The sequence below is a fragment of the Trichechus manatus genome, unplaced genomic scaffold, assembly GCF_000243295.1.
Source record: "Trichechus manatus latirostris isolate Lorelei unplaced genomic scaffold, TriManLat1.0 scaffold00120, whole genome shotgun sequence".
Taxonomy (NCBI): Eukaryota; Metazoa; Chordata; class Mammalia; order Sirenia; family Trichechidae; genus Trichechus; species Trichechus manatus.
Window position 1 is genome coordinate 5,179,840 of NW_004444056.1, and position 24,891 is coordinate 5,204,730.

General features: G+C 39.6%; 1 protein-coding gene across 12 annotated transcripts in view; it reads left to right on the top strand.

The window, feature by feature from the left end:
* Positions 1-24,891, top strand: part of SPIN1 (spindlin 1) — an 83,315-nt gene that overhangs the window by 48,487 nt on the left and 9,937 nt on the right. For 6 of the 12 annotated variants that reach the window (XM_023738621.1, XM_023738629.1, XM_023738623.1 and 3 more), the window contains 2 exons: positions 8,654-8,702; positions 13,775-13,794. In XM_023738621.1, coding sequence (XP_023594389.1) covers positions 8,654-8,702; positions 13,775-13,794 — 69 coding nt within the window. Of the gene's footprint in view, positions 1-7,778; positions 8,703-13,774; positions 13,795-24,891 lie in introns of those variants that run through there. The other 6 variants (XM_023738625.1, XM_004384228.2, XM_023738627.1 and 3 more) reach the window with 2 other exon arrangements.

The window sequence follows — 24,891 nt, forward strand, 5'->3', positions numbered from 1 at the left end:
AGTTATCTAGCTTATCTTCTGGTGTTTGTGTATTGTTAGTTATGATTTGTATCTTGTTAATGCTGTGTATAGGGCAGCTTGAGAAGACAAAGTAAGGTATTATAATGACATGTGCAAAGACCTGGGGATAGGAAACCAAAAGGGAAGAACACACTCAGCATTCCTCAGGCTGAAAGGACTGAAGAAACAATTTAAGCCTCGCGTTGCAGTATTGAAGGATTCTATGGGGAAAATATTAAACGACACAGGAAGCACCAAAAGAAGATGGAAGGAATGCACACAGTCACTATACCAGAAAGAATTGGAAGAAGTCCAACCTGCACTGAAGGCATTGGCGAAAAACAAGCCTCCAGGAATTGACAGAATGCCAACTGAGATCTTTCAACAAATGGATGCAGTGCTCACTTGTCTATGCCAAGAAATTTAGAAGACAGCTACCTGAACAACTGACTGGAAGATACCTATATTTATGCCTGTTCCAAAGGTGATCAAACTGAATGCGGAAATTATCAAACAACGTTATATGCAAGTAAAATTTTGCTGAAGATCATTCAAAAGTGGCTGTAGTAGTACATTGATGGAGAACTGCCAGGAATTCAAACCACATTCAGAAGAGGAGGTGGAACCAAGGATATCATTGCTGATGTCAGATGCATCTTGGCTGAAAGCAAAGAATACCAGGAAGATGTTTACCTATGTATTACTGACTATGCAAAGGCATTCGACTGTGTGGAGCATAACAAATTATGGCTAACATTGCGAATAATGGGAATTCCCAAACGCTTTAATTGTGCTCCTGCAGAAACTGTACGTAGACCAAGAGTGAGTCATTTGAAGAGAGCAAGGGGCTACTGCGTGGTTTAAAATCTGTAAAGGTATGTGCTAGGGTTGTATCCTTTCACCATACTTTTTCAATCTGTATGCTGAGCAGATAATCTGAGAAGCTGGACTATATGAAGAAGAATTTCGCATCAGGATTGGAGGAAGACTCTAACAACGTATCATATGCAGATGACACAACCTTGCTTGCCGAAAGTGAATAGGACTTGAAGCACCTACTGATGAAGATCAAAGCCCACAGCCTTCAGTATGGATTACACCTCAGCATAAAGAAAACAAAAATCCTCACAAGTGGACCAGTAAGCAACATCATGATATATGCAGAAAAGATGGAAGCTGTCGAGGATTTCATTTAAGTTGGCAAAGAATATTGAATATACCATGAACTTACCAAAAGAATGAACAAATCTGTCTTGAAAGAAGTACAACCAGAGTGGTGCTCCTTAGAAGCAAGGACGATGAGACCACGTCTCACGTATTTTGCACGTGATTAGTAGGGATCAGTTCCTGGAGAAGGACATCATACTTGGTAAAGTAGAGGGTCAGCAAAAAAGAGGAAGACCCTCAACGAGATAGATTGACACAGTGGCTTCAACAGTGGGCTCAAGCATAACAACGATTGTGAGGATGGCACAGGACTGGGCAGTGTTTTGTTCTGTTGTACATGGGGTTGCTGTGAGTTGGAACTGACTCGCTGGTGCCTAACAACAATTGTCTTGGGGCCTGTAGCATTGACCCTGTTTGTTCTTGTATGACCTTTATAGTTTTTGCTTTTATAGTTAGGTCGTTGATCCATTGTGAGTTAGTTTTTGTATATGGTGTGAGGAAACGCTGGTGGCGTAGTGGTTAAGAACTACGGCTGCTAACCAAAAGATCGGCATTTCAAATCCACCAGGCGCTCCTTGGAAACCCTATGGGGCAGTTCTCCTCTGTCCTGTAGGGTCACCGTGAGTTGGAATCTACTCGACGGCAATGGGTTTAGTTTTTTTTAATTTAAATTTAGGTCTTTGATCCGTTGTGAATTAGTTTTTATGTGTGGTGTGAGGTAGGGGCCCTGTTTCATTTTTTTAGAGATGGACATCCCGTTTTGCCAGCAGTATTTGTTAAGAAAAACTGTCTTTTCCCCGTTTGATGGACTTTGGGCCTTTGTCGAAGATCAGGTGACCATAGGTGGATGGATTTACATCTGGGTTCTCTACAGACTCTTTTTTGTTCTCATACTTTTTTTTAATCTTTGAGGATATCAGTTACATTTTTTGAAAGTCTTTCTTGAATTAGCTCTGCATGTTTTGAGTTTGTGTTTGTGTTTCTTTGCTTTTAGCTTTTGTGTTCTGTTTGGAAGCTTTCTTCAAATCCTTGGTGATCTTTGGCTGATCATCTGTGTAATAGATAGAACAAGGTACTGAAAAGTTGATTAGAAGCTTTATGTGTTGAAGTGGGCCTTGTTGCCTGGTGGTCTTCACTTAGACATTATTGAGGACTCAAGGAGCCAGTATTTATGGATATTGTCTGCAAAGGTGGATTTTCAGATTTCCTGCTTGAGTAATGACAAGTCTTGCTGCTGGTCTTCCGAAGACAGGCTAGAGAAAGGGCCTGGTGGAGGGGGGTCTCACTGTTTAGTGTGCAGCGTTTCACACAATCCCTGTAGTTTCAGTGCGAAGCCTCTTCTCTGAACTTCTTTGTGCCTGTTGCCCATGACTTTTCAACACTTTGCTTACATGTCTTCAGGAACCTGCCTTTGGGGTAGGTCGAAAGGTGGTCAGTTGAGTGGCCTGAGGTGTAGGGAGAGGACCTGCGCATTGCTTGCTCTTTATGCAGACTTCCAAAAGGTCCTGTTTTCAGCACCTGCTGCTTCCCTCCCTTTGAGGAATCTGGTGCTGCTGGTTTCTGAGCCTCTCTGAGTTTTGTAGGAAGAATCATCTTCTCATCGGTATTGCCATCTGCAGATGCTTCGATTTGACCTTCCAGTGTGTTGGGACATTTAACATTTCTCCATTGGCTTTCGTTTTCATGTATTATGATTCAGAGTTAAATCCGAGTTTAGTGAATATGAAGCTCATTTTTCGGTCGTTCTTTGTTGTGGAGAGGTGATTTTTGAGAGTAGAAGTGGTTGGAAGAAGCCTTTACTATCTTGAAATTGGAAGTCCCTTCTTAAAGAAATGAAGTACTCTTCAAACCCAGCTTGTTCCCTCTGTTCTTTCCGAGAATTATCTATATTCTGTAGTTGGGAAGTGTATTACTTTTATACTTACACTGCATGTATAGGTATTACTAGTGTGGCTTAATTTACAGAAATGGTATCATACTGAATATGTTTTGCAGCTTGCTTTTTGTTTGTCATTGTTTTTGTGGTTTTTCCTTGTTGGTAGTTTATTTAAACTGTTACGTTCATTATATGATCAGACTTGACCCATTTTCTTTTTGATGAGTGCTAAAGTTGTGGCCAGCTTTTTGCTGTGACAGGTTATAACTCAGTGACGTTCTTCTCAGTTGTCTTTAAGGTTGTATATACAGTGCATGTCAACAGAGGATTTAGATACTAGAATACATAAAGTCCCCTACAAGTCGAAAGAAAGATAAAAGGCCCAATTGAAAAATGGGTAAAGGGGATGAAAAGACAATTTTTAGAAGAAACCAGAGTGGGCAGTAAACTTACGAAAAGGTGCTCAGCCTCACTAGTGATCAGACAAATGCAAATTAAACCGAGTAAACATCCGGTTAGCACGATAGATCACAGTTGTGTGGAAGACAAGAACTGCTTTCTGTATAGCTGTTCTCTCCCCTTGGTAGTCAGTCACCTTGCAGTACACTATTGCCTGGGGATGGGGTGGGGGATGAGGATAGGGGTGTTGCTGTTGTTAACCCCCGTTCTGCACATTTTGAGATGGAGCCTGGCTGAGAGTCCTGAGAATCACTGCCTTTGTGAGCAGTGAGTCTCTCAGTGCTGGAAAGAGATGGAGAGAGAACATGGTAGTTTGGTGCTGGCTGTTGGTGCATAGTGACTTTGAGGATCCTAAAGTACTATCCAGCAGCCTTTTTTTGTTTGTTTCCAAACAGTGTGTGAAACAGATACCTTGTCAACACCTGTTCCTGGAATAAGGATCATTAATCACATGTAATTAGGATTTGTATTTACTGCATTTCTGATCCCAGAAAAGACCAGGAATTAGAATCCTTCAGACTGTTCATATGTCAGGAATAGGCTCACTTTTCCAATCTTCTGATTTCTGTTTAAAAATTGAAATAGTCATGCTCATTTACTTTCTGTTGAGGATGTACCCCCAGAGACCACCAGGGAAACCTGCTGATCATTCAAAGCTGGGTTTATTAAATTTGCAGAGAAACAAGGGAGCATACTGCCTTATTTGACAGGGTCTCAGTGGAATCTCAAAAGAGGGAAAGGTACTCATGGGGGAGGAACTCTTCTTACTGTGTGGTTGTAGGTCTGTAAGTATGATCTCGATAGGAGTTGGTTGGAATTTCTGATCTAAAATGAGTTGCTGGAATGGTCATTGGTCTTTGGAATATCTGAATCCACATGAAATTAAGTTAAAAGTTCATTTTTGGTCTCATTTTAGAATGTGTCTGAATGAGCCTCTGTTAAAACAGTTTGAGTGTATACAATTTCTCTTAGATGTCATGGTTTAGTACAGTTTATCTGTTTTATGAATCATAGAACAGTTCATATTGTAAATTACGGTTCTCTTTCATTTCTCTCTTCACTCAACAAATAGATGTAGATGTAGCTACTTAGTAAAGGATCTTACTCTGTTTGCACTGGAAAATCAGTGATTCTCAAAGGGGTGGTATCACCCCACTCTTGGTGTCAGACTGACATTAGTGCCTAGTGAATATATACATACTACTTACTCTTCTGTACCTTATTTTTCGACTTAACGATAGATATTAGTGACCACTCTTTAACAGTACTTAGAGCCCTTCCTCATTGCTTTTTACAGCTGACTAGTGCTCCATTATAGGGTCACCGTCAGTCAGAATGGACTTGGGTATGGCAGCGGGTAAGGATAGTGCCCCGTTGTGTGGATGTACCCTGTTAGCTTATTCAGTAGTCTCTTACTACTGGGCATTTGGGTTGTTCCCCCCCACCCCCACCCTCTTCCATGATTGTAAATAATAGTGGCAATGAATAGGTTTGTCCATGAGTCTTGCCGGTGAATCATTGGATTTCTAGACGTAGAATTGAGTCCAGTATCTAAATGCGTATGTAATTTTGTGAGATATCGCCAGATTCCCCTCCGTGTACTGTGTAAAATTTTACACTCCTCCCAGCAATATGTAAGAGTTCCTCTCTCCCCACAAATCCTGCCAGTATAGTATGTTGTCAAACGTGGATTTTTGTCAGTCTGTTAGGTGAGAAATGGTGTCTAATGGTGTCTCAGTGTAGTTTTATGTGCAAGCCTAATATTTTGTCTTTATGCGTAAGGGCTAGTTTCCCTTCCTTATTCTCTTTTTGTTGCACCTATTTTTCTTCTCTACTTTTAGAAGCTCTTTTTTTGTTAGTGTTATTAGCCTTTTGTCTGTGATATAAGTTATTTTTCTTATTCCTTCTGTTGTGTGGCCTCGCTTCTTGGAGGCATTCTTCCTTGAGTTCCTGGTCTCTTGCTCCTATCTGTACTGGGTCTTTCAGCCTACTTCACATACTTTGAAAATATCACTCATTCTCCTGTCTTCGGTGTTGATGATGGAAGAATGAGTCTAGGCTAATTTTATTTTTTCAACTCTTTATTTTGAAATAATTTTGGATTTATGGAAAAGTTGCACAGATAGTACCTTTGCTCATTTTTTAATTTTAAAGAGCTCTTGTTTTTCATAACCTCGTGTTCCTGTTTTGTAAATATAATATCTTCAGTTTCCTTGAGGTTACCAATTCTTTACTAATTTTTTTAGTTCTCTGGTCATTTCAAGGACAGTGTTGCAACTTGTTTTGGTCTTACCCAGTCATCCTACTAAGTTTTCTTCTTCTTTTTCTTTTTTTTTTTAACATGGCTATTTTTAAAGGATTATTGATTATGAGTGGCTTATGTTTCGTTGACTGATACATAGAAGACTCTGTTTCTCCCATGATATTCTGCTAAATTGGAAAGCCACCTTTGCGGGAACTTATGTGGAGTGTGGAGGCTTGACAAGCTGTGCGTTAGGATGCAGGGACAGGGAGCTGGCTGTTAAACTGGGAGCTGCCCAAATGCTAAACTAAGGTGGCCTTTTCTAGAAACCAGTACTCATTATATTCAGTGTGGGGCTACATGTGCTTTGGGTAATGAGGTACAGTGGGGAGGGTGGTGCGGTTCTAATATACCTTTTCTTTAAAAAATAACTTTTGTTGCTGCTGTTGAATATACACAGCAAAAACGTACACCAGTTCGTTTCTACATGTGCAGTTCAGTGACATTGATTACATTGATACAGCCATTCGCACCCTTCTACTCTGAGTTGTTCCTCCTCCGTTAACATAAACTTACTGTCCCCTGAGATACAACCTTTTGAGTTGATGTTGTCACTTTGATCCCATAGAGATAGATTTTAAAAGAGCATAATGCTTTATTAGTTAGGCTGATCTGTTGTTTGGTCCAGTAGACCTTTAATGAATTCTTTATTTTCAGCTCAGTTTGTCTTCTTTATTGTGGTAAAAATATATATAATAAAACATTTGCCAATTCAACAATTTTTACATTCAGTGACAGTGAATACCTTCATCATGTTGTGCAACCATTAGCACTATTCCTTTTCAGATTTTTCTAACTAAAACAGGAACTCAGTGTCCGCAAGCAATGATTCCCCCTTTCCTCCTTTGTACTGCCTTTGGTAACCACTGATAAGCTTTGGTCTCTGTATGTTTTGCCTATTCCATATAAGTGGGATCATACAATGTTTGTCCTTTTGTGGCTGACTTTTATCGCTCAGCATATAGTTTTTACGAATCATCCGCGCTATAGCATGTATCAAGACTTCATTTCTCTTTGTGACCAAGTAATAGTCCATGGTACGTATAAACCAAATTTTATCCTTTCGTCTCTTGATGAACACTTAGGTTGTTTTCAGCCTTTTGGCTTTGTGAATAGTGCTGCAGTGAACATTGGTGTACGGGTATCTGTTTGAATCTGTGCTTTCAGTTCTTTTCGGGGTGTAGCCAGGTATGGAATTGCTGGGTCATGTGGTAATTCTGAAGCCCTGGTGGCCCAGTGGTTAAGAGCTTGGCCACTAACCAAGAGGTCGGCAGTTCAAATCCACCACCTGCTCCTTGGAAACCCTGTGGGGCAGTTCTGCTCTGTCACACAGGGTTGCTATGAGTTGATGGCAACAGGTTTGGTTTAACTTTTTGAGGAACTGCCAAAATGTTTCTCACAGGGGCTATACCATTTTACATTCCTACGTATGTTTGTCCTTATACCTGTACCACATTATTTTGATTAGTGTAGTTTTATAGTATGTTTTGAAACCAGGAAGTATTGAGTTCTTTTTCAAGATTGTTTTGTCTATTTGGAGCCTGTCTTAGTTATCTAGTGCTGCTATAACAGAAATACCACAAGTGGATGACTTTAACAAACAGAAATTTTTTCTCTCACAGTCTAGTAGGCTAGAAGTCCAAATTCCAGGTGCCAGCTCCAGTGGAAGGCTTTCTCTCTCTGTCGGTTCTGGGGGAAGGTCTTGGCATCAGTCTTCCCCTGGGCCTAGAAGTTTCTCAGTGTAGGGACCTTGGGTCCAAAGGATACACTCTGTTCCCAGTTCTTCTTTCTTGGTGGTAGGAGGTTCCCCTTGTCTCTGCTCACTTCTCTCTTTTATATCTCAAAAGAGATTGACTCAAGATACATCCTAATCCTGTAGATTGTGTTCTGCGTCTTTAACATAACTGACTCTAATCCTGCCTCATTAACATCATAGGTTAGGATTTACAACACATAGGATAATGACATCAGATCACAAAATGGAGGACAGCCACACAATACTGGGAATCATGGCCTAGCCAAGTTGACACACATTTTTTGGGGACACAATTCAATCCATAAAAGGCCCTTTTACAATTCCATGTGAATTTAAGGGTTGACTTTTCTATTTAACCACAAAAGACGATTGGAATTTTGATAGGGATTATGTTGAATCTCTAGATTGCTTTGGGTAGTATTGATATCTAAACAGTATTAAGTTTTCTAATCTATGAATACAGGATGTCTTTCCATTTATTTAGGTCTTCTTTAATTTCTTCCAGCAGTGTTGTATAGTTTTCAGTTTACTAGTCTTTCACCTGCCTTGTTTAATTTATCTCTTGGTATTCTTTTTGATGCTATTATAAATGAGATTGTTTTCTTGAATTCCCTTTCAGATGTTCTTGTGTATGGATCTTGGACGTTGTCACTTTGCAGAATTCACTTATTAGATCTAGTAGCTTTTTTGTGGATCCTTGTGATTTTCTATATATAGGATCATGTCATCTTCTAGTAGAGGCAGTTTTACTTCTTCCTTTTCAGTTTGGATACCTTTTGTTTTTCTTGCATAATTGCTCTAGCTGGAAATTCCAGTATAGTGTTGAATAGCAGTGGTGAAAGTGGTTATCCTTGACTTATTCCTGATCTCAGGAGAAAAGCTTTCAGACTTTCACCATTGAGTATGCTGTTAGCTGTGGGTTTTTCCTGTGTGCCCTTTATCACGTTGAGGACTTCCCCTTGTATTCCTAATTTGCTGATTAACAGTTTTTATTTAATGCTTTATATAATAGTTTTTCAGAAATTAATATTTTCCTCTGTTCTAAAGTATTTCTATTCTTTTTTTATTGACTGTATACTTACCTCTCTTATAGGACATGCTGGTGTGTCTGCAAACATGATGAAGAAAAGAACTTCCCACAAGTAAGCAATTCTGAAAGTTGTTTTTAGATATTATGTTGTGAGCTTTTGTTACTGAGGATACAAGATCTACTTACATGAGGCCCTAGCACCTGTGAGAGAGAGGGTTCTTAGCTCACAGGAGATGGGGCTTCACGTAGCCTCAGTGGTGTGCAATCATATTCCCTGTCTAGTCTCTTCTTCTTGGCTAGACCTAAGTGGGCCTAGGCTGTTTTTCAGCCTTTAAAAGCCTCTGAGTTAATGGGAGCTGGGTGCCGCAGAAGGAAATATCAGTCCTAGAGACAGTAGAAGGCACACTGTGACCTTCCTTACTGTTCTCCTTGGAGAAGTTGCACATGCGTGCTGTGCAGCAGTCCTGTCCTGTATCTTACGTCCCCTGTTCCATGATGAGCTCCTGAGGCCACAGACCATAGCTTCTGTTGGGAGAGCCTGTCTGGCACACTCTTACTGCTTTATAACATTCTTAAATGAATGAGAGGCATGTAAATTAGGAAAAGCATATACATACTTGTTAAAAGATAACTAAATGGCCATATATTTTAGCTGGTAAATGTGTTAAAATCCTAAATTGCATAGATGCCAGAATACATTTTCTACCTGAAATCTTTTTTTTTTTTTTTTGTGACAGTTTCATCCAAAAAGAAAATCTAGACACTATCTTAAATTAATATCAGCTTTCACGTTACTGTATTTAAAAGATTGTACAGGTATCCACCACGTGGATGGTGACCGTGCTCCTCTATTCTGGGAGTTTTGCTCTAGTGATGAGTTTTGATCGTAAGAGTTTTCTTAGTCATAGTTTATTAAATATGGAGAAGACCCTCGACCCTAGCGTTCCTCAGGCTCTCATTATACCAGTTATTTCCAAATTATCCATTTTTTGAAAGGCTTATGCCTCTTAGTCATCAAACACTAGTGGTTGAAGAGTGTGAGAGGCCTCAAGGAAAGTCCAGGTGAATAAAAGTGCCCTAAAGTAATTGGTGATCAAATCAGATGTCTCCCACTTAAATGAATGTATGGATACATAATATAAATACTTGTAATACTCAGTTAAGAAATGACTTGGAAGGTAAAAATGTGGGGGTGAAATAAGTATGCTCGTATCCCTGAGGTTTTTCTCAAATTTCGTCCATTTGCTCCTCACCTTCAGTTTTGTCATATCCAGTGAGCTGATAATTTATGTGGTACGTCTCTGCTCGTTACCATATCATTGCCATAACGGTAATTCCTCTTCAGCTATAAATAGAAGGTAATGAAAAAAGCAAATATAAGCCATAAATACTGATAAAAACTTTAATAGGCAAAAAAGTAAGTTAAACACTAACTTTGCAAGACGAAAACAGTTCATTCAAAATAGATTTTTCTAAATAGGCCAAAATAAAAGGCTTCGAGAAATGTTAGAATGTGTGTTCTTTTTTATCCATCCCCACATATTTCCAAATGGCTATGATTAAAAGTCCGTGGGTTTGAACACTGGGCCTGTTACTTCACGCACTTTGTGCAAGGGGCATTTCATGTGCCTCATCTGTTGTTCGGTGCCGTTGAGTTGGTTCTGACTCATAGCAACCCTGTGTACAACAGAACTCAAGACAGTGTTCCACTGCTATTTCTAAGGTTTTCACTGGCCAGTTTTTTTAAAAGTAGATCGCCAGGTCATTCTTCCTAGTCTTTCTTAGTCTGAAAGCTCCACTGAAACCTGTCCACTATGGGTAACCCTGCTGGTGTTTGAAATACTGGTAGCATAGCTTCTGGTATCACACCAACACGCAAACCACCACGGTATGACAAACATCCTAAGCGATACTATTTGTCAGTTAACTCATGTGTTGGTTTGATGGACTAGTTACACTTTTATTTCCAAAGCACAAGAAATAAACACATAACTATTAAAAATTTTTTAAAAAGTTCATATGTATACAACTAAAAGAGTCTCTAGTCCTGTATGTCTCATACTTTGGGAAACTTGTTGTTGGTAGGTGCCATCAAGTTGGTTCTGCCTCATAGCGACCCTAAAGGACAGAGTAGAACTGCCCCTTAGGGTTTCCAAGGAGCAGCGTGTGGATTTGAACTGCTGACCTTTTAGTTAACAGCCAAGCTCTTAACCACTGCGCCACCAGGGCTCCAACTGTGGGAAACTTGGTATGTAGCAAAAGGGAAAAGTTGAAAGGAAAAGTTACAAATCCAGTTTTTTCTCATTTTCCTGTTTTTTAATATTATCACTACAAATCTGAAGATGGATAAAAGGGGAAAAAATGTTGAACCAAGTTTCTGCGTTTACAAGTGATGATTATTATTGTTTGCCTTTCAAATAGAGTAAAGCAGGGATGGATGAATTGAGCTTATAAGAGGCAGTGTGGTCGAGAGGCAGCCTCTCTTAGGGGGACGTTTGCAACCCAGCTGAGCTCTGTTGTGGGGCCTTACAGCAAGTTACTTCGTCTTTCTGGGTCTCTGCCTTCTCGTTTCTAAAATAATGGGGCTGGGCTACAACAATGGAGTTATGACTTCAGCATAAAGGTCTGTCTACCAATGAAACGTTTATGGACATCAACTGTATTTTAAAAAGTAGCCAAAAATGTAGCTTCACCTCTCCTGCTTCCTATTACCTGGCTCTTGAGGAAGTTCCAAGGAGTGTGAGAGCACCTCGGCTGACCCTGGACACTAAGACTGGTGCCTGGACACCTTGCCGCAGCCTCCTGGCTTTCTGTGTTCTCACAGGATGCTGAGAGCTCATTTGCAGACGCTTGTGGTTGCTTGAAAAAAAACGGATAGAGTTACATTGGAGACCTGTTGTAGCAGAACCATCACCCTTAGATGAGAATAGTATCCATCCTTGCAGCTGTTAGGAAGATTCAGATAATCATTTCTAACGAGTCACTCGTTTAAATTATTTTAAATAATTAGACTAGCATCAGACCAGTGCCTCTAGCGAGAGTAAACATGGCTGGTTTTGGTTTTTGTTTTTGTTAAGTAAAGTAAGTAAAAATAAACGAGTGCTCTGTATGGACCAGGCATCATGCTGTGCTGTGGATACTAGCTGGTAGACGAACCTTCCTGGAATCTCCATGAGGTTGTTTGGGAAGTGCTTCTGCGTTAAAAGTACATATTGAAGAGGAAAATTCAGTTGAGGGGCAAGGTCTAAGGTGAATTTAGCTAGAGCTGCTCTTTGTTTTCATTTTCAAAGTAAATGTCCCCCCCTCCCCCCGCCCCCTCCCGCCATTTGAATAGTGGTAGATTTCCCTTTGAAGGTACTGTTAGAAGGGCTGAGTGTACTTCAGTATATTTCACACTGACTAATAATTAGAAATGGACCAAAAAAAACCCCACCAAACCCGTTGCTCTCGAGTCACTTCCAACTCGCAGCGACCCTATAGGACAGAGTACAACTGCCCCAGAGGTTTCCAAGGAGCGGCTGGGTAGTTTCAATCTGCTGACCTTTTGGTTGGCAGCCAAGCTCTTAACCACTGTGCTACCAGGGCTTCTAGAAAATGGATCAGAACCTACTAAATACCAAATAGATGTGTTTCAAGGGATTTTTGTGTTTTATAAGACACAAATATTGTTCACTGACAGTGTCCTTGTATTCATCACCACCACTACCACCATCAGCATCATTTCCCTGTGTAGTCGCACACAGTTCTCATGAAATCCTATGAAAGTAGGAGCTGGGAGCCCTTTTTACACATCAGGAAACTGATTCACAGAGAGATTAACTTGTCCAAGGCCATACCAACTAATAGGTGTTTGAGGTAGGATTCAAAAACAGGACAGTCTGATTCTAGAACCCATGGTGTTAACTGCTACAACGTATTTACTGAAATGCATGTTTTGTTAGCTCACACCTGAAAAATGAATCATTTTAGTCGTAAACATGCAAAATGGAAAAATATTAGAGAATGCATCTAAATGTAACCATGGTGTTGACAATCCTAAATTTGTCAAAGTTGTAAAAGTGTGTAGTACTTTTTAACCAATTTGCAGTAACTTATTCATAGAAGTCTGCGTGAATAGTACTTTGGAAATCCTCAAGGCATTTGGATATTTACTATGGACATCTCTGGTATTCTCAGAGTGTGCAGTACTTCAGATGGAGTAAGAAACTAGTAATTTGGATGGAAAACTGACTTCTTTCTCCATCCTATTTTTATGTTCTCACATTAAGCTGGGAAATGACAGTATCAGTTATATGACTTTTATTAAGCAATTGTGCTGGTTTGCATCTTGCAAGAACAAAAGTAGTTATTTTGATTTACCAGTTTTTTTCTTCTGAAATTTGCTGAGACACTGGTGAACTGTTTCTGTATATCACAGTACCGAACAGAATCGGAAAGAGACTCTCAGTCAATAATTCATTCATACAACAAAGGGCATTATATGTGTGCCAGGAGTTTACTAGTTCATAATGGAATTCTCATAGTTGAAAATTTAGCAAATACGGTGTCTTTATACATTGACTGCCAAAATAAGAGATTTAAATACTAATGAGGAATAGCAGCCATTTTAAGCCATTAAAGAGTCTAGATAAAAGATCTTTCCAACGAAGGATTTTTTTTTTATTTGATGACAAAATAATTAGAATGGTACTTTCCAGAACTTACTTAAATACATATATGTCCCCATACAGTCTTAGCTTACCTTTTGGGGAACAAGGATACATGGAAATTAGTGTTTAGTCTAAATGTGCGATCCATGGATCAGCAGCATCAGCTTGTTAGAAATTCTTTGGTCCCTCTCCAGAACTGCTGAGTCAGAATCATTAGGGTAGGGCCTGGGAATCTCAGTAAGCTCTCCAGGTGATGGTGATGCATGTAGAGTTGGAGAGGCTCTGGTCCAAACCATTATTGGAACTGGTATCTTTTAGGGAACTGGATAGAGAACTAAATCAAGTTGTGTGGAAATTAGTATAGAAAATTACAGCAATTGAAAGTAGTTGCAATGCTGTGGTCACCATTTGTTTGCATTCAAACTACTCAAAAAGCTATTCTTTAAGTATTACAGATAATCATTTCCTCACTAACGATTCTAAATACCTTTTAAACATTTTATTTTTCTCTTGAATCATTTGTTGGCGACACTAGCTTCTGAAGATGAGGAACAGGTAAAGAGATTATAGATGTTTAATTCTAGTTTTTCTACTTCATAATTTGAATTGTTTTAATCGTGACATGACATAGCCTTTTATTTGCAGCTGGCTATAATTTAAGAACTCCTAGATTGAATGAAGTGTATTGGTATTTGTTTACAATATTGCCTTGTAAACTGGTGTTACTAACTGGTGTATAATGGTAGTTAAGAGCATTTTAGATACTTTCCCAGGAAAATAGAGTGAAGGGCTTTTAAAAATAGATATATGCAGAGTTACTTTAAATGAAAATCAGTATATTTAAGAAACCCTCAGTTTAAATTAAAAATAAAAGTTATTTTAAGTTGTCTGTCACTTCTCTATTTGTGATGTTCTTCGATTGAACTGTAGAGTAATGACCAAAGGGTGTTTGTTTTCATTTTATACCATTTCCAGTAATTTCACATATTCTTATTAGTTTGCGTTTCTATATATTATTTCAACTCATATAAGCAGTCTTTAATTTTTATTATTAGAGTGTATCTTGTTAATTTTTTTTTATCCTACTTAGCAATTAAAAGATGATATTTAAGAACTTAACTAATATATAATTTTTAACTTATGGAAAATTTTTAAAAATACACAAAAATAGAGTAGTTCGTAATCTTGCATCTCTATCACCCAGCTTCAACAGTTACCGACATCTTGCCAAATATTAGATATTCTCAAAATATGGCTTGCTATTTAGGGAAGTTCTAAACCTTGTCTGCAAGTAGATGCTGGTTAGAAGAGCTTAAACTGATTTATTAACAACTTACATGGTTCTGCACTCTCAGTACTGAGTATGGCTTGATTTTTTTGGTTTGTTTTTTAAACCCTCTTCTTTATAAACTTTGACTGTAGAGAGTTTAGGTATTCAAAGCCCAATATTTGAAAAGCTTGATTCCCGATTTCAAAGTCTTTACCTTCAGTATTCATTGGGGGTGGAGGAGATGCTTCTCTCTGAAATCCTGCTTCGTTTCCTCTGCCTTTGCAGTCATCTTTTTTTTTTTTTTTTAATGTAGATGAAGGTTTACAGAATAGTTTCTCATTAAACAGTCAGTACACATGTTGTTTTATGACATTGGTTAACAACCCCACGACATGTCAATACTCTCCCTTCTCAACATTGGAGGACGTTTTTTCTGGTGAAAATATACATAGCCAAAGTTACACCATTTCAAAAGTTTCTACATGTACAATTCAGTGACATCGATTACATTCTTCCAGTTGTGCTGCTATTCTATCTTTTTCCAGATTATTCCATCACCGTTATCTTCAACTCACTGCCCCCTAAGCTTCCCATCAAACCTTTTGAGTTGCTGTTGTCAATTTGATCTCACATAGATAATTCTCTCTTTTTTTTGTACCTTAGATGAAGGTTTGCAGAACCAATAGTTTCTCATTAAACAGTTAGTACACATATTGCCCTATGACAGTGGTTAACAACCCCACGACATGTCAACACTGTCCCTTCTCAACCTTGGGTTTCCTATCCAGCTTTCCTTTCCCCTCCTGCCTTCTAGTCCTTGTCCCTGGACTGCTGTGCCTCATTAGTCGTGTTTTGTTTTAAGAGGCTGTCCAGTCCCCGGCCGAACAGTGAACTTCGGGAGTGACTTCACCACTGAGTTAAAAGGGTGTCCGGGGGCCATACTCTAGGGGTTTCTCCAGTCTGTCAGGCCAGTAAATCTGGTCTTTTTTTTGCGAGTTAGAGTTTTGTTCTACATCCTTTTCCAGCTCTGTCTAGGACCCTCTATTGTGATCCGGGTCAAAGCAGTCAATGGTGGTAGCTGGGCACCATCTAGCTGTACTGGATTCGATCTGGTGGAGGCCGTGGTAGCTGTGGTCCATTAGTCTTCTGTCTAATCTTTTCCTTCTATCTTGTTCTCTTCATTCTCCCTTGCTCCTGAAGGGTTGAGACTAGGAAAGTATCTCAGATGGCTACTCACAGGCTTTTAAGACCCCAGACGCTACTCACCAAGGTAGAATGTAGAACATTGTCTTTATAAATTGTGTTATGCCAATTGAGCTAGATGTTCCCCGAGACCATGGTCCCCACAGCCCTCCTCCCAGCAGTTCAGTTCCTCAGGGAGTTTGGAAGTGTCTGTGGAGCTTCCAAGACCTTTCCTTGTACAAGTTGTGCTGGCTTCCCCAGTATTGTGTACTGTCTACCCTTCACCAAAGTTACCACTTACCTACTGTCTATTCAGTATTTCCCCCCACCCCTCCGGTCCCTCGTAACCAACAAAGACTGTTTCTTTTTGTTTGTAAACTTTTACGAGTTTTTACAGTAGAGGTCTCATACGATATTTGTCCTTTCATGATTGACTTATTTCACTTAGTGTAATGTCCTCCAGTTTCATCCATGTTATGAGATGCTTTGCAGATTCATCATTGTTCTTTATCTTTGCGTAATACTCCATTGTGTGTATGTACCATAGTTTGTTTATCTGTTCATCCATTGCTGGGCGTCTAGGTTGTTTCCAGCTTTTTGCTATTGTGAACAGTGCTGCAGTGAATATGGGTGTGCATAGGTCTGTTCGTGTGTTGGCTCTTAGTTCTCTAGGATATATTCCTAGAAGCGGGATTGGATTTTGTAGTGCTTTTTGTTTTTGTAGTGCTGACGTTTTCTTTCTTCCTCTTACACTCCTGTGCTGAGTTGCTTTTGCTTGTGGATTTTTTTTTCATTTCTTCTGTTTTTGTTTTTACTGAGACTTTATGTTTTTCATCGTTATTTTGATGAGTAGGTTTGTTGACTTTCTTTGTGGTTACCTTGTTATTTACTCTTCTTTTCCTCGATTTGAACCAGTCTTTTATTACCTGGTATCGCCTTGGCTTCCTCTCCTTTAGAAGGTTCCATATCTACACCATTTATTCCCTCTTTTATTGTTCTGATGCTGTTGTCATTTACAGATTAACCTCTCTGGTTCCCTGCTGTAATTCTTTTGGTTTTGCATAGTCCTTAAGAGTTTATTTCCTGGTTGGTATCTGGCTAGTACAATCCTGTGTCCTATATTCAGCCTGTGGTCTGATATTGTTTGTTCTCAGATCGAAGGACTTCCTTTAATAAGTCTTTTAAGTTTGGTTTGGTTTTTACATAGTCCCTTAATTTCTGTTTATCTGGAAATGACCTAATTTCACTATTATATTTGAACTAGAGTTTTGCAGGATGGATTATTCTTGGCTGGCATTTTTTTTCTTTCAAGGTTTTATATATGTCATCCCATTGCCTTGCCTGCATGGCTTCTGCTGAATAATCTGAGCTTAGTCTTATTGTTTCTGTTTTTCTCAAGCTGCTCTCAGGATTCTTTGTTTGTCTTTGGTTTTAGCCAGTGTGATTATGATATGCCTTGGTGATTTTCTTTTGGGGTCTATCCTATATGGGGTTTGTTGAACTTCTTGGATGGTCAGCTTTTCATCTTTCATGATATTGGGGAAGTTTCCTGTCAGCAGTTCTTCAGTGATCCTCTCTTTGTTTTCTGTTTTTGCCCCCTATTCTGGAACTCCAATCACTCGAAGATTTTTGCTTTTGATTGTATCCAACATAATTCTCAGGGTTTCTTCATTTTTCTTCGTTCTTCTTTTTCTGATTTTTCCTCAAACAGTTGTATCCAAGTGTTTGTCCTCAATTTCGCTGGTCCTGTCCTCCATCATTTCAAACCTGCTCCTCAGCCTTTCTGTGACACTGTCCATTTCTGAAATCTTGTTATCTTTTGGATTTCTAATTTTTTTGTATGTTTTTTAGTTGTGAATTTATTTTGTCATTTTGTTCCTGTATTATTTTCTTGAATTCTTTTTTTGTCTGTATTTTCCATGAATTTGTCTGCCTTTTCCTGAATTTGTCTATTTTTTCCTCATTTTTGTCTGCTTTTTGCTTCAACTCTTGGATAATTCTGAATATTAAAGATTTGACTTCCCTATGAGCTAGGTCTAGTGCCTTTTCTTCTACTGGGAGGTCATCTGGTGTTTTATTTTGGATGCCTGCTGTAACAGTCCTGTCCTGTTTTTGTAAATGTTTTGATATTTTCTGCTGTCCTTGGGGCATTCAGTGGTTATTTTGTTGTTTGCTCATCTGTGGGCACAATACTTTTCACCTCTTCCAATACGCAGGGTCAGTCACTCAGGTGTGGTTCAGCAGGGCAGGTCCAGCTGAAGGGGAGTTGCTGGGATGTGTTGTTTGTGGCATGTACCAGGGCTGACAGTGCGGACCGGTAATCAGTGCAGGCCAGGTTCCAGTAGGCCGTGCCTGTGCTGCTTGGGAGCGTGATGTTCAGCGCATGGTGCAGGTAGGCAGGAAGGAGGGGGTAGATTGTGATGTGTGGAGCTAAGATGGGTATGGGAAAGATGAGAGAGAGGAGAGAGGAATGGGAGCCAGAAACACACACACAAACAAAAGAGTGCTAAGGTAGCTTGCATTGGAGTGGAGAGATGAGAGACTGAGAAATGAGGAAAAACAAAAAGGAAAAGGGTAAATGAAAAAAAATGAATAAACCGAGAAACTGGAAATCAAGAAATACAAATAGGGAATAAGAGAGAGAAGAAAATAAACAAACAAAAAAAAAAAAAAACAAAACAAAAAGAAAGAAAAAGAAAACAAGAAAAAAGAAATGCCCCCAGGAATGTCCCTGTGCATCTGTGCAAAGTAAGGGAGTAGCTTCGAAGCCTTGTGGTACTGCCTGGCGCGAAGAGGCTCCCAAGCCGAGAAAAGAAAAAGAAAGCCAACAAATCAAAACAGAACCAGTCAGAGCAAATAAAGCCCCAGGAGTCCCACCAGCATGGCGGCATGGACTGGGAAGCAGTTTCACAGTCAAGCGGTATTCTGTAGCCTTTCAGGAGGAAGCAAAGATGGCAGAAGGAGCTAGGTATTTTAGAGAAAGGAGGGGGAGGTGGTGAGAGGTAAGGAAGAAATCTAAAGAAGTGGAAAAAAGCAACACCAGCAGCCAACAAAAGGCACTCAGGGAGCTGGCCATTGCGGGAGGGTGGAATCCAAGCAACACCGGGGTGCTTCCCAGCCAAGAGACTGTAGCTGCAGGAAGCAGAGGAAGCTGAGTGTGGGAGATGAAGGATGGGGGGTGGGAAGGCCTGTATCGCTGGTGACCAGTTGTTCTGTCTCCTGCTGGAGGCCCCGTGAAGCTGCTTTCTCATACGCTGTGTTGCCTTCCAGTAGGAGTGCAAGATGGCAGATCTGTGCTGTGGTAGCTGATAGGGGTCCTCAGCATGTGTCTCCTTGCTCTCTGTTCTCGGTCAGTTTCTTATTCCATTCAGTGCTTACCTGAGTTCTTCATCTCTTCCTTTGACGTGTAAGGTTTCAGGATTGACGTATAACTGTTTGACTTAGTTTTTCAGATCTTTGCTGCAGAGGGACGGCGTGGTGCTTCTGACTATAGCGCCATGTTGCCCAGAAGCCCTGCAGTCATCTTAAGTTCTTCATAAAGTAAAAACAAGTTGCCATCAAATCAGTGCCAACTCAAGGCGACCGCAGTGTGCGTCAGAGTAGAACGGTGCTCCATAGGGTTTTCAGTGGCTGAGTTTTTGGAAGTAGGTTGCTAGACCTTCCTTCTGAAGCACCTGTGGGTGGTCTTGAACCTCCAGCCTTTCAGTTAGCACTCAAGCATATGAAGTGCACTACTCAGAGACTCACTTCATTAAATAAGTTGGTTAGAAATGACATCTAGATTGTTGTCGTGTGTCGTCGAGTGTGTTCTGACTCATAGTGACCCTGCGGGACAGAGTAGAACTGCCCCGTAGGGTTTCCATGGAGTGGGTGGTGGATTAGAACTGTTGCTCAGCAGCCCAGCTCTTAACCATTGCTCCACCAGGGCTCCAGTATCTAGATTCTAGATTCTCGTTGCCATCGAGTCGATTAGGACGAAGTAGAGCTGCCCCATAGAGTTTCCAGGGAGCGCCTGGTGGATTCGAACTGCCAACCTTTTGGTTAGTAGCTGTAGCTCCTAACCACTGCGACACCAGGGTTTCCAGTATCTAGATTAGACATTCTTTAATTTCTTCTTTTAGAACTAATGAAATGACATTCTAAAAGTAGAAATATTTTAACCAAAAAAAGCAACAGAAATAATATGTAGGGATTTGTATTATTAAACATATAAATTTGTTCTTTTAAATATAGTTTGTGTAGAACTTGCATATCCATTATATTATTTTATCAGTAATTAACTTAAAAATTCTGTTTTATCTGACTGTAAAAATGAAATACCAAGTTATTGTTGAAAATTTTGAAAATAGGTAAACACAAAGGAAGAAAACAATTATTTCTAATTTCATCATCCAGAGATTGCAACTGTTAATAATTTCATGTATATTTTTTCAACACGCCTGTATGGATAATTGTGTATGTATAAATTTTTTTCCATGGGATCATATTTTTAAATTTGAATTTAAATTTCTTTAAATTCTTTTCCATGATTTTAATAGTAATTTCATCATATAGAGGCACTATTAATTATTTAATCAGTGGGGATTATTGAACATTTTTTATTATCTGTTTCTTAACAATGTTAAGACTCTTACTGTAGCTTTGTGCGTGTTCATTGTTTTCTTTTGATAAATTCCTAGATGTGGAATCACTGGGACAGTGGATATTCCAAATTGCAAGGCTTTGGGCACATATTGCTGAATTGTTCTCTAGAAAGGGTGTATCTGTTCTGTAAGCAGGTAGAAAACGGTACCTCACCATAATTTGCATCAAAATAAATACTCACAATTTGTGGTTTTGGTTTCTATTGAGATAGAATGGTCATCCTACCAGCAGACAAGGGCAGTGAGAAATTTCTGGAAAGTTTAAAATAGATGGGAACAAAGTGTCTGAGGTGAGGTACTCTCAACCAGTTACAAATGAAAAAGAAGACTGCCAAAAAATGAATATTCAAAGCAGATACCTAGGGTACTACTGAGAGCAGAAGTAGCAAGGGCTGGAGCATGGAATGGCTTGGGCGAAATCAAAGTCATTAAAGGGTAAGAAAACAGGCGCATTAGTTGGACAGAGCTGATGTTGAAATGGGAGATGCTGAGTTTACCTTCACTTGACTTACGGTCCCCTCTTCCCTTGGTCGTGTACAGCAACCTGGGTCATGGCTTCTGTAATCTGACCCTACACTGATTATTGCTAAGAGACCAGGGATTCTCACTTGGGCTGAAGGAATACACTGTAGCTACAGATAGCACTTGATCTTGACTTGGGTCTGCAAATATGAACACCAAGAATCACCAAACATCCAAGGAAAACTAACAGCATGAATGTCACTAAAATATAACAAAGAACTAACCAGGAATTGGCAAATACGTGAAGAAAACCAATACTCAGAATCAGGCTTAACACAAAGAGTTAATAGAAGAAATGGAGGGGGGAAGGATTGAAAACAAACGATCAGTTCCTAGGAATTAAAAATATTATGTAAATATGAAAGTAGTGTTTTACCTAATTCAAGAAAAATTGAAAGTTTGATCAAGATGAAAATTATGAGAGGGAAGTTGATCATGGAGGATATATCTAGAAATTCTAGCTTTCATCTAATAGGAACTTCAAAAAAAGAGGGGAAAAGTAATCCAAGAATAAGTATGGAAGATAAATTTGTCAAGCTGTCTTTAGATTAACCAGCCGCTAGTAGGGGACAGTTAAAAACATGTCACAAGTCATGGTGACATGTCAGAACTCCAAGAACAGTGAAGATTCTGAAAGCAACTAGAAGATGAAAACAGAGACAAGTACCCTCAAAGGAACAGAGATCAGATTGGCATCTGATGCCTGCAAATCTGGATCATAGAAGCTGATGAAAATACATTTCCCCCTCAAATACCGAGGGGAAAGTGATTTTAAACCTGTATTGTATACCTAGCCAGTTCAGGACCAAATAATATTTTGAGGCTTTCAGAAATTCAGGAAGTTTGCATTTATGAGCCCTGTCACAGTGGCTCAGATGTAGCAAGGGTCGTGAGGATTGGCTTGGATTGGATTGTGAGGACGGCTCAGGACCAGGCAGTGTTTCATCCTGTTGTACAACTCGACGGCATTTAAAAACATCTGAGAGAGTCACCAGAGGATATGTCTAGAAAGACAATATACGTGAGACAAAAAGCCTTCCTTGCTTATTTTTAAATAAGACAACTGTTTTAAAAATAATCATTCTTAAGAACCTAGGAAAATGAAAACTAACAGTTTGGAACAAAAGCTTAAATTTCAGCAGCATGGTGGAAGTGGCCAGGTAAGGTTACTTAAAATGTGCTGCAATGGTTTTCTTTCTTCCTTAACCCTTTTCTCTGCTTTTGCTAAGAGCTTCTTGTTTTTAGTTTTGCTTGGGATGGGAAGGGGAAAGTATTGATTAATTGTAGATTTTAGGAGAAAACATAAGTTTAAATACGTTCTTTTGAAATTTAATGGTAACGCTGGAAAACGGCGAATAAAATAGAGCTGCTGTTAGAATTTTCATTTGGTTTAGAGAAACATCTTTCAAGTCAGTAAGACTGGGCAGATCATTTATCACAGCAAAAGTCAGTGATTAAACTTGCCTTATTAAAAGAGAAAATAAAATCCACCCAAAAAGAAAGGATCATATATCTTCCGAATTAAAGGACATAGGAGCCAGTTTGAAAAGGACTCCTAGGCATATTTGAGTCCATTTAATACTCAAAAAAGGGAAGAAAGCTTTATTTACTTCCATTGGAGGTGAGTGACCATTATGAAAACTGCTTTTTTTTAAATATGTTAAAGAATAAAGGGAAGGAATAAAGCCTGTATCTTACACCTCTTCAAAATGTTGAAGGTGATGAGTCACTGAGTCAGAAAATCACCATTCTGAGCCTGTCGATTGCCCTTTTCTGCTATCATTGGCTAAGTTTATATTGGTTTTGTTGAAAGTGAAGGTAGTGGAAAAATTGACACCACTATAATGTAGAAAAGAACCTTTTCTAGTGAACATGCTGTACTGCTTACAATTTTGGTAGTAATAACTAAGTGTCTGTAAATTACAGATCAGTACGTATGATTGAATACTTTCCGTAGTAAGGTTTAGGAACCTTTGCTAAAGGTGTGGGGCAAGTGTGAATCACTGGAAGTTTTGCTGAATGATCAAAATAAAATAAGATACATACTTGATTTTTTGTTTGAAGGAAAACGTAACGCTAAAAAAAGAATTCATACATTCTTTCCCAAAGGAGAAACATATCTTCGCCAGCGATTTTCCCATAGAGGGTCAACTGGACATAGTTGCATATTCCCACAGATTATGAAAAGATCTTGAAGGTCACATTCTTTTGATTCTGAGTATTACTAGTAGTTTTACATTCCTTTGACAGACTTTACTGTGCCTTGTTAAATATTTTTCTCTCCATTAAGTTTTACTTTGCATGTTCTTTTATTTTTTAGACAATATATATTGGTTTCTTACCATGAACAATATTTAGATTTTTACCCTCTCCTTCCTTTTCCCATCTAATTTAAAGTAGCATCCTTTTGTTCCAAGTTTTATAAAGGAGTGTGCTAACTGCCCTAAGCAAGGGCAAGGTGGATAAATCCCACCTTCATTGCTAAGGTTCAGCATGAATCCAATTTGCACTGGAAGTAGATCAGTCCTTGCTTTCCCACATCTCTCTCCAGCAGCTGCAAGCTCATCCCCAGCCACCCTGGGCCAGGTCAGGGGTACCAGCTGCAAACAAAGGGATCCACACAACTCCCTGCACTTCAGACCAGCTAGCCTCTTCCTTCTGGTCCTTGGCCACGGTGGGCCAGGACAGTGGGTATTGGCAGCAAGTTGGGAAATCCACATGATTTTCTCCACTTCAGACCAGCCTCCTTCTCTGATCCTAGCCATCCTAAGCTAAGTTAGAACACACAAGTTAAAAGGACATAATTCTTCAGTCTGTCAAATAGGCAGTAACCAGCTCTCACTGCCATCCTGTGGGTTCGTTAATCCCTTGGAACAGTTCACAGAATTCTCAGAGTGAACTTAAGTTACCCATTTACTATAACCAGAAAGGATATACAGGAAGAGATATGTGGGGTGTGGTCTGGGAGGGGTCTGGATGTGAGACTTGTCCCTAGGGACATGCCACCCTCCCTAGCAGGTGCTCTCGCCAATCCAGGAAGCCCCCAAACTTCTGTGTCCCTGGCTTTTTATTGGCTTCATTACAGAGTCAGAATTAGGACCTCACTGCGAGGAAGAGTGAGCGAATGACTGAATGTGCATGACTGAGTGCCTCATGCCCCCTCCCTTCCTGAGGTTGGCTGACTAGTGGGGCCTGTGTAGCCCCACTCATTTGCACAGATACAAGGATTGCCTCGCTGTTCTAGAAGACAAAGACACCTCAGCTGCTGGGGAATTCCAAGGATTATCTTTCAGGAACCAAAGACAAAGGCCAAATCAGTTTCTTTGTATCACAGCAAGCGTATTTTACTTTCCATATTCTTTCTTCCCCTATTTGAGAGTTAAGTCTACATTGTCAGCACAAACATTGCTGTGTGCCAAGTCAGTTCGACTCATAGTGACCCTATAGGATAGAGTAGAACTGCCCCATAGGGTAATCTGTAATCTTTAAGGAAGCAGACTGGCACATCGTTCTCCCGCTGGAGCAGCTGGTAGGTTTGAACTGGTGACCTTTTGGTCAGCAGCTGAGTGCTTAACCACTGTGCCATCAGAGTTCCTTTCCCAAATTTGAGAGTTGAGTTTAATCTACATTGTCAGAGCATGTAACAATTGCTTATCTCCACTGTTTGTCTTAGTTTTACAGTTAAATGTATTTATTGGTTACTATCAGTATTATGCTGAAGCTTTTCTAATTGTTCCTTGATTATCTGAAGCTCATTGTCCGATTAATTTTTCAGAAAGCATTTATGAGAAGGATGTTCCCTTTAATCTTAACACACGTGTGGTCCCATGGTGTGTGTTTGCTCTTACGTTCCCTAGTTTAGTCTCCATTCCTGAAAAGTATTCTGATCGCTAATCGTTCCCGTACCTTGTCCAGTTTTTTTCCTTACCTTGCCTTCTGTGTTCAGTCGTCTTATTTCTGAGCATTTGTTTCTGATTTATGTTCCTCTTTGATGGCTTCCGCTGTTTGTTTAATGTGAGGTAATAGTTGCCGTCT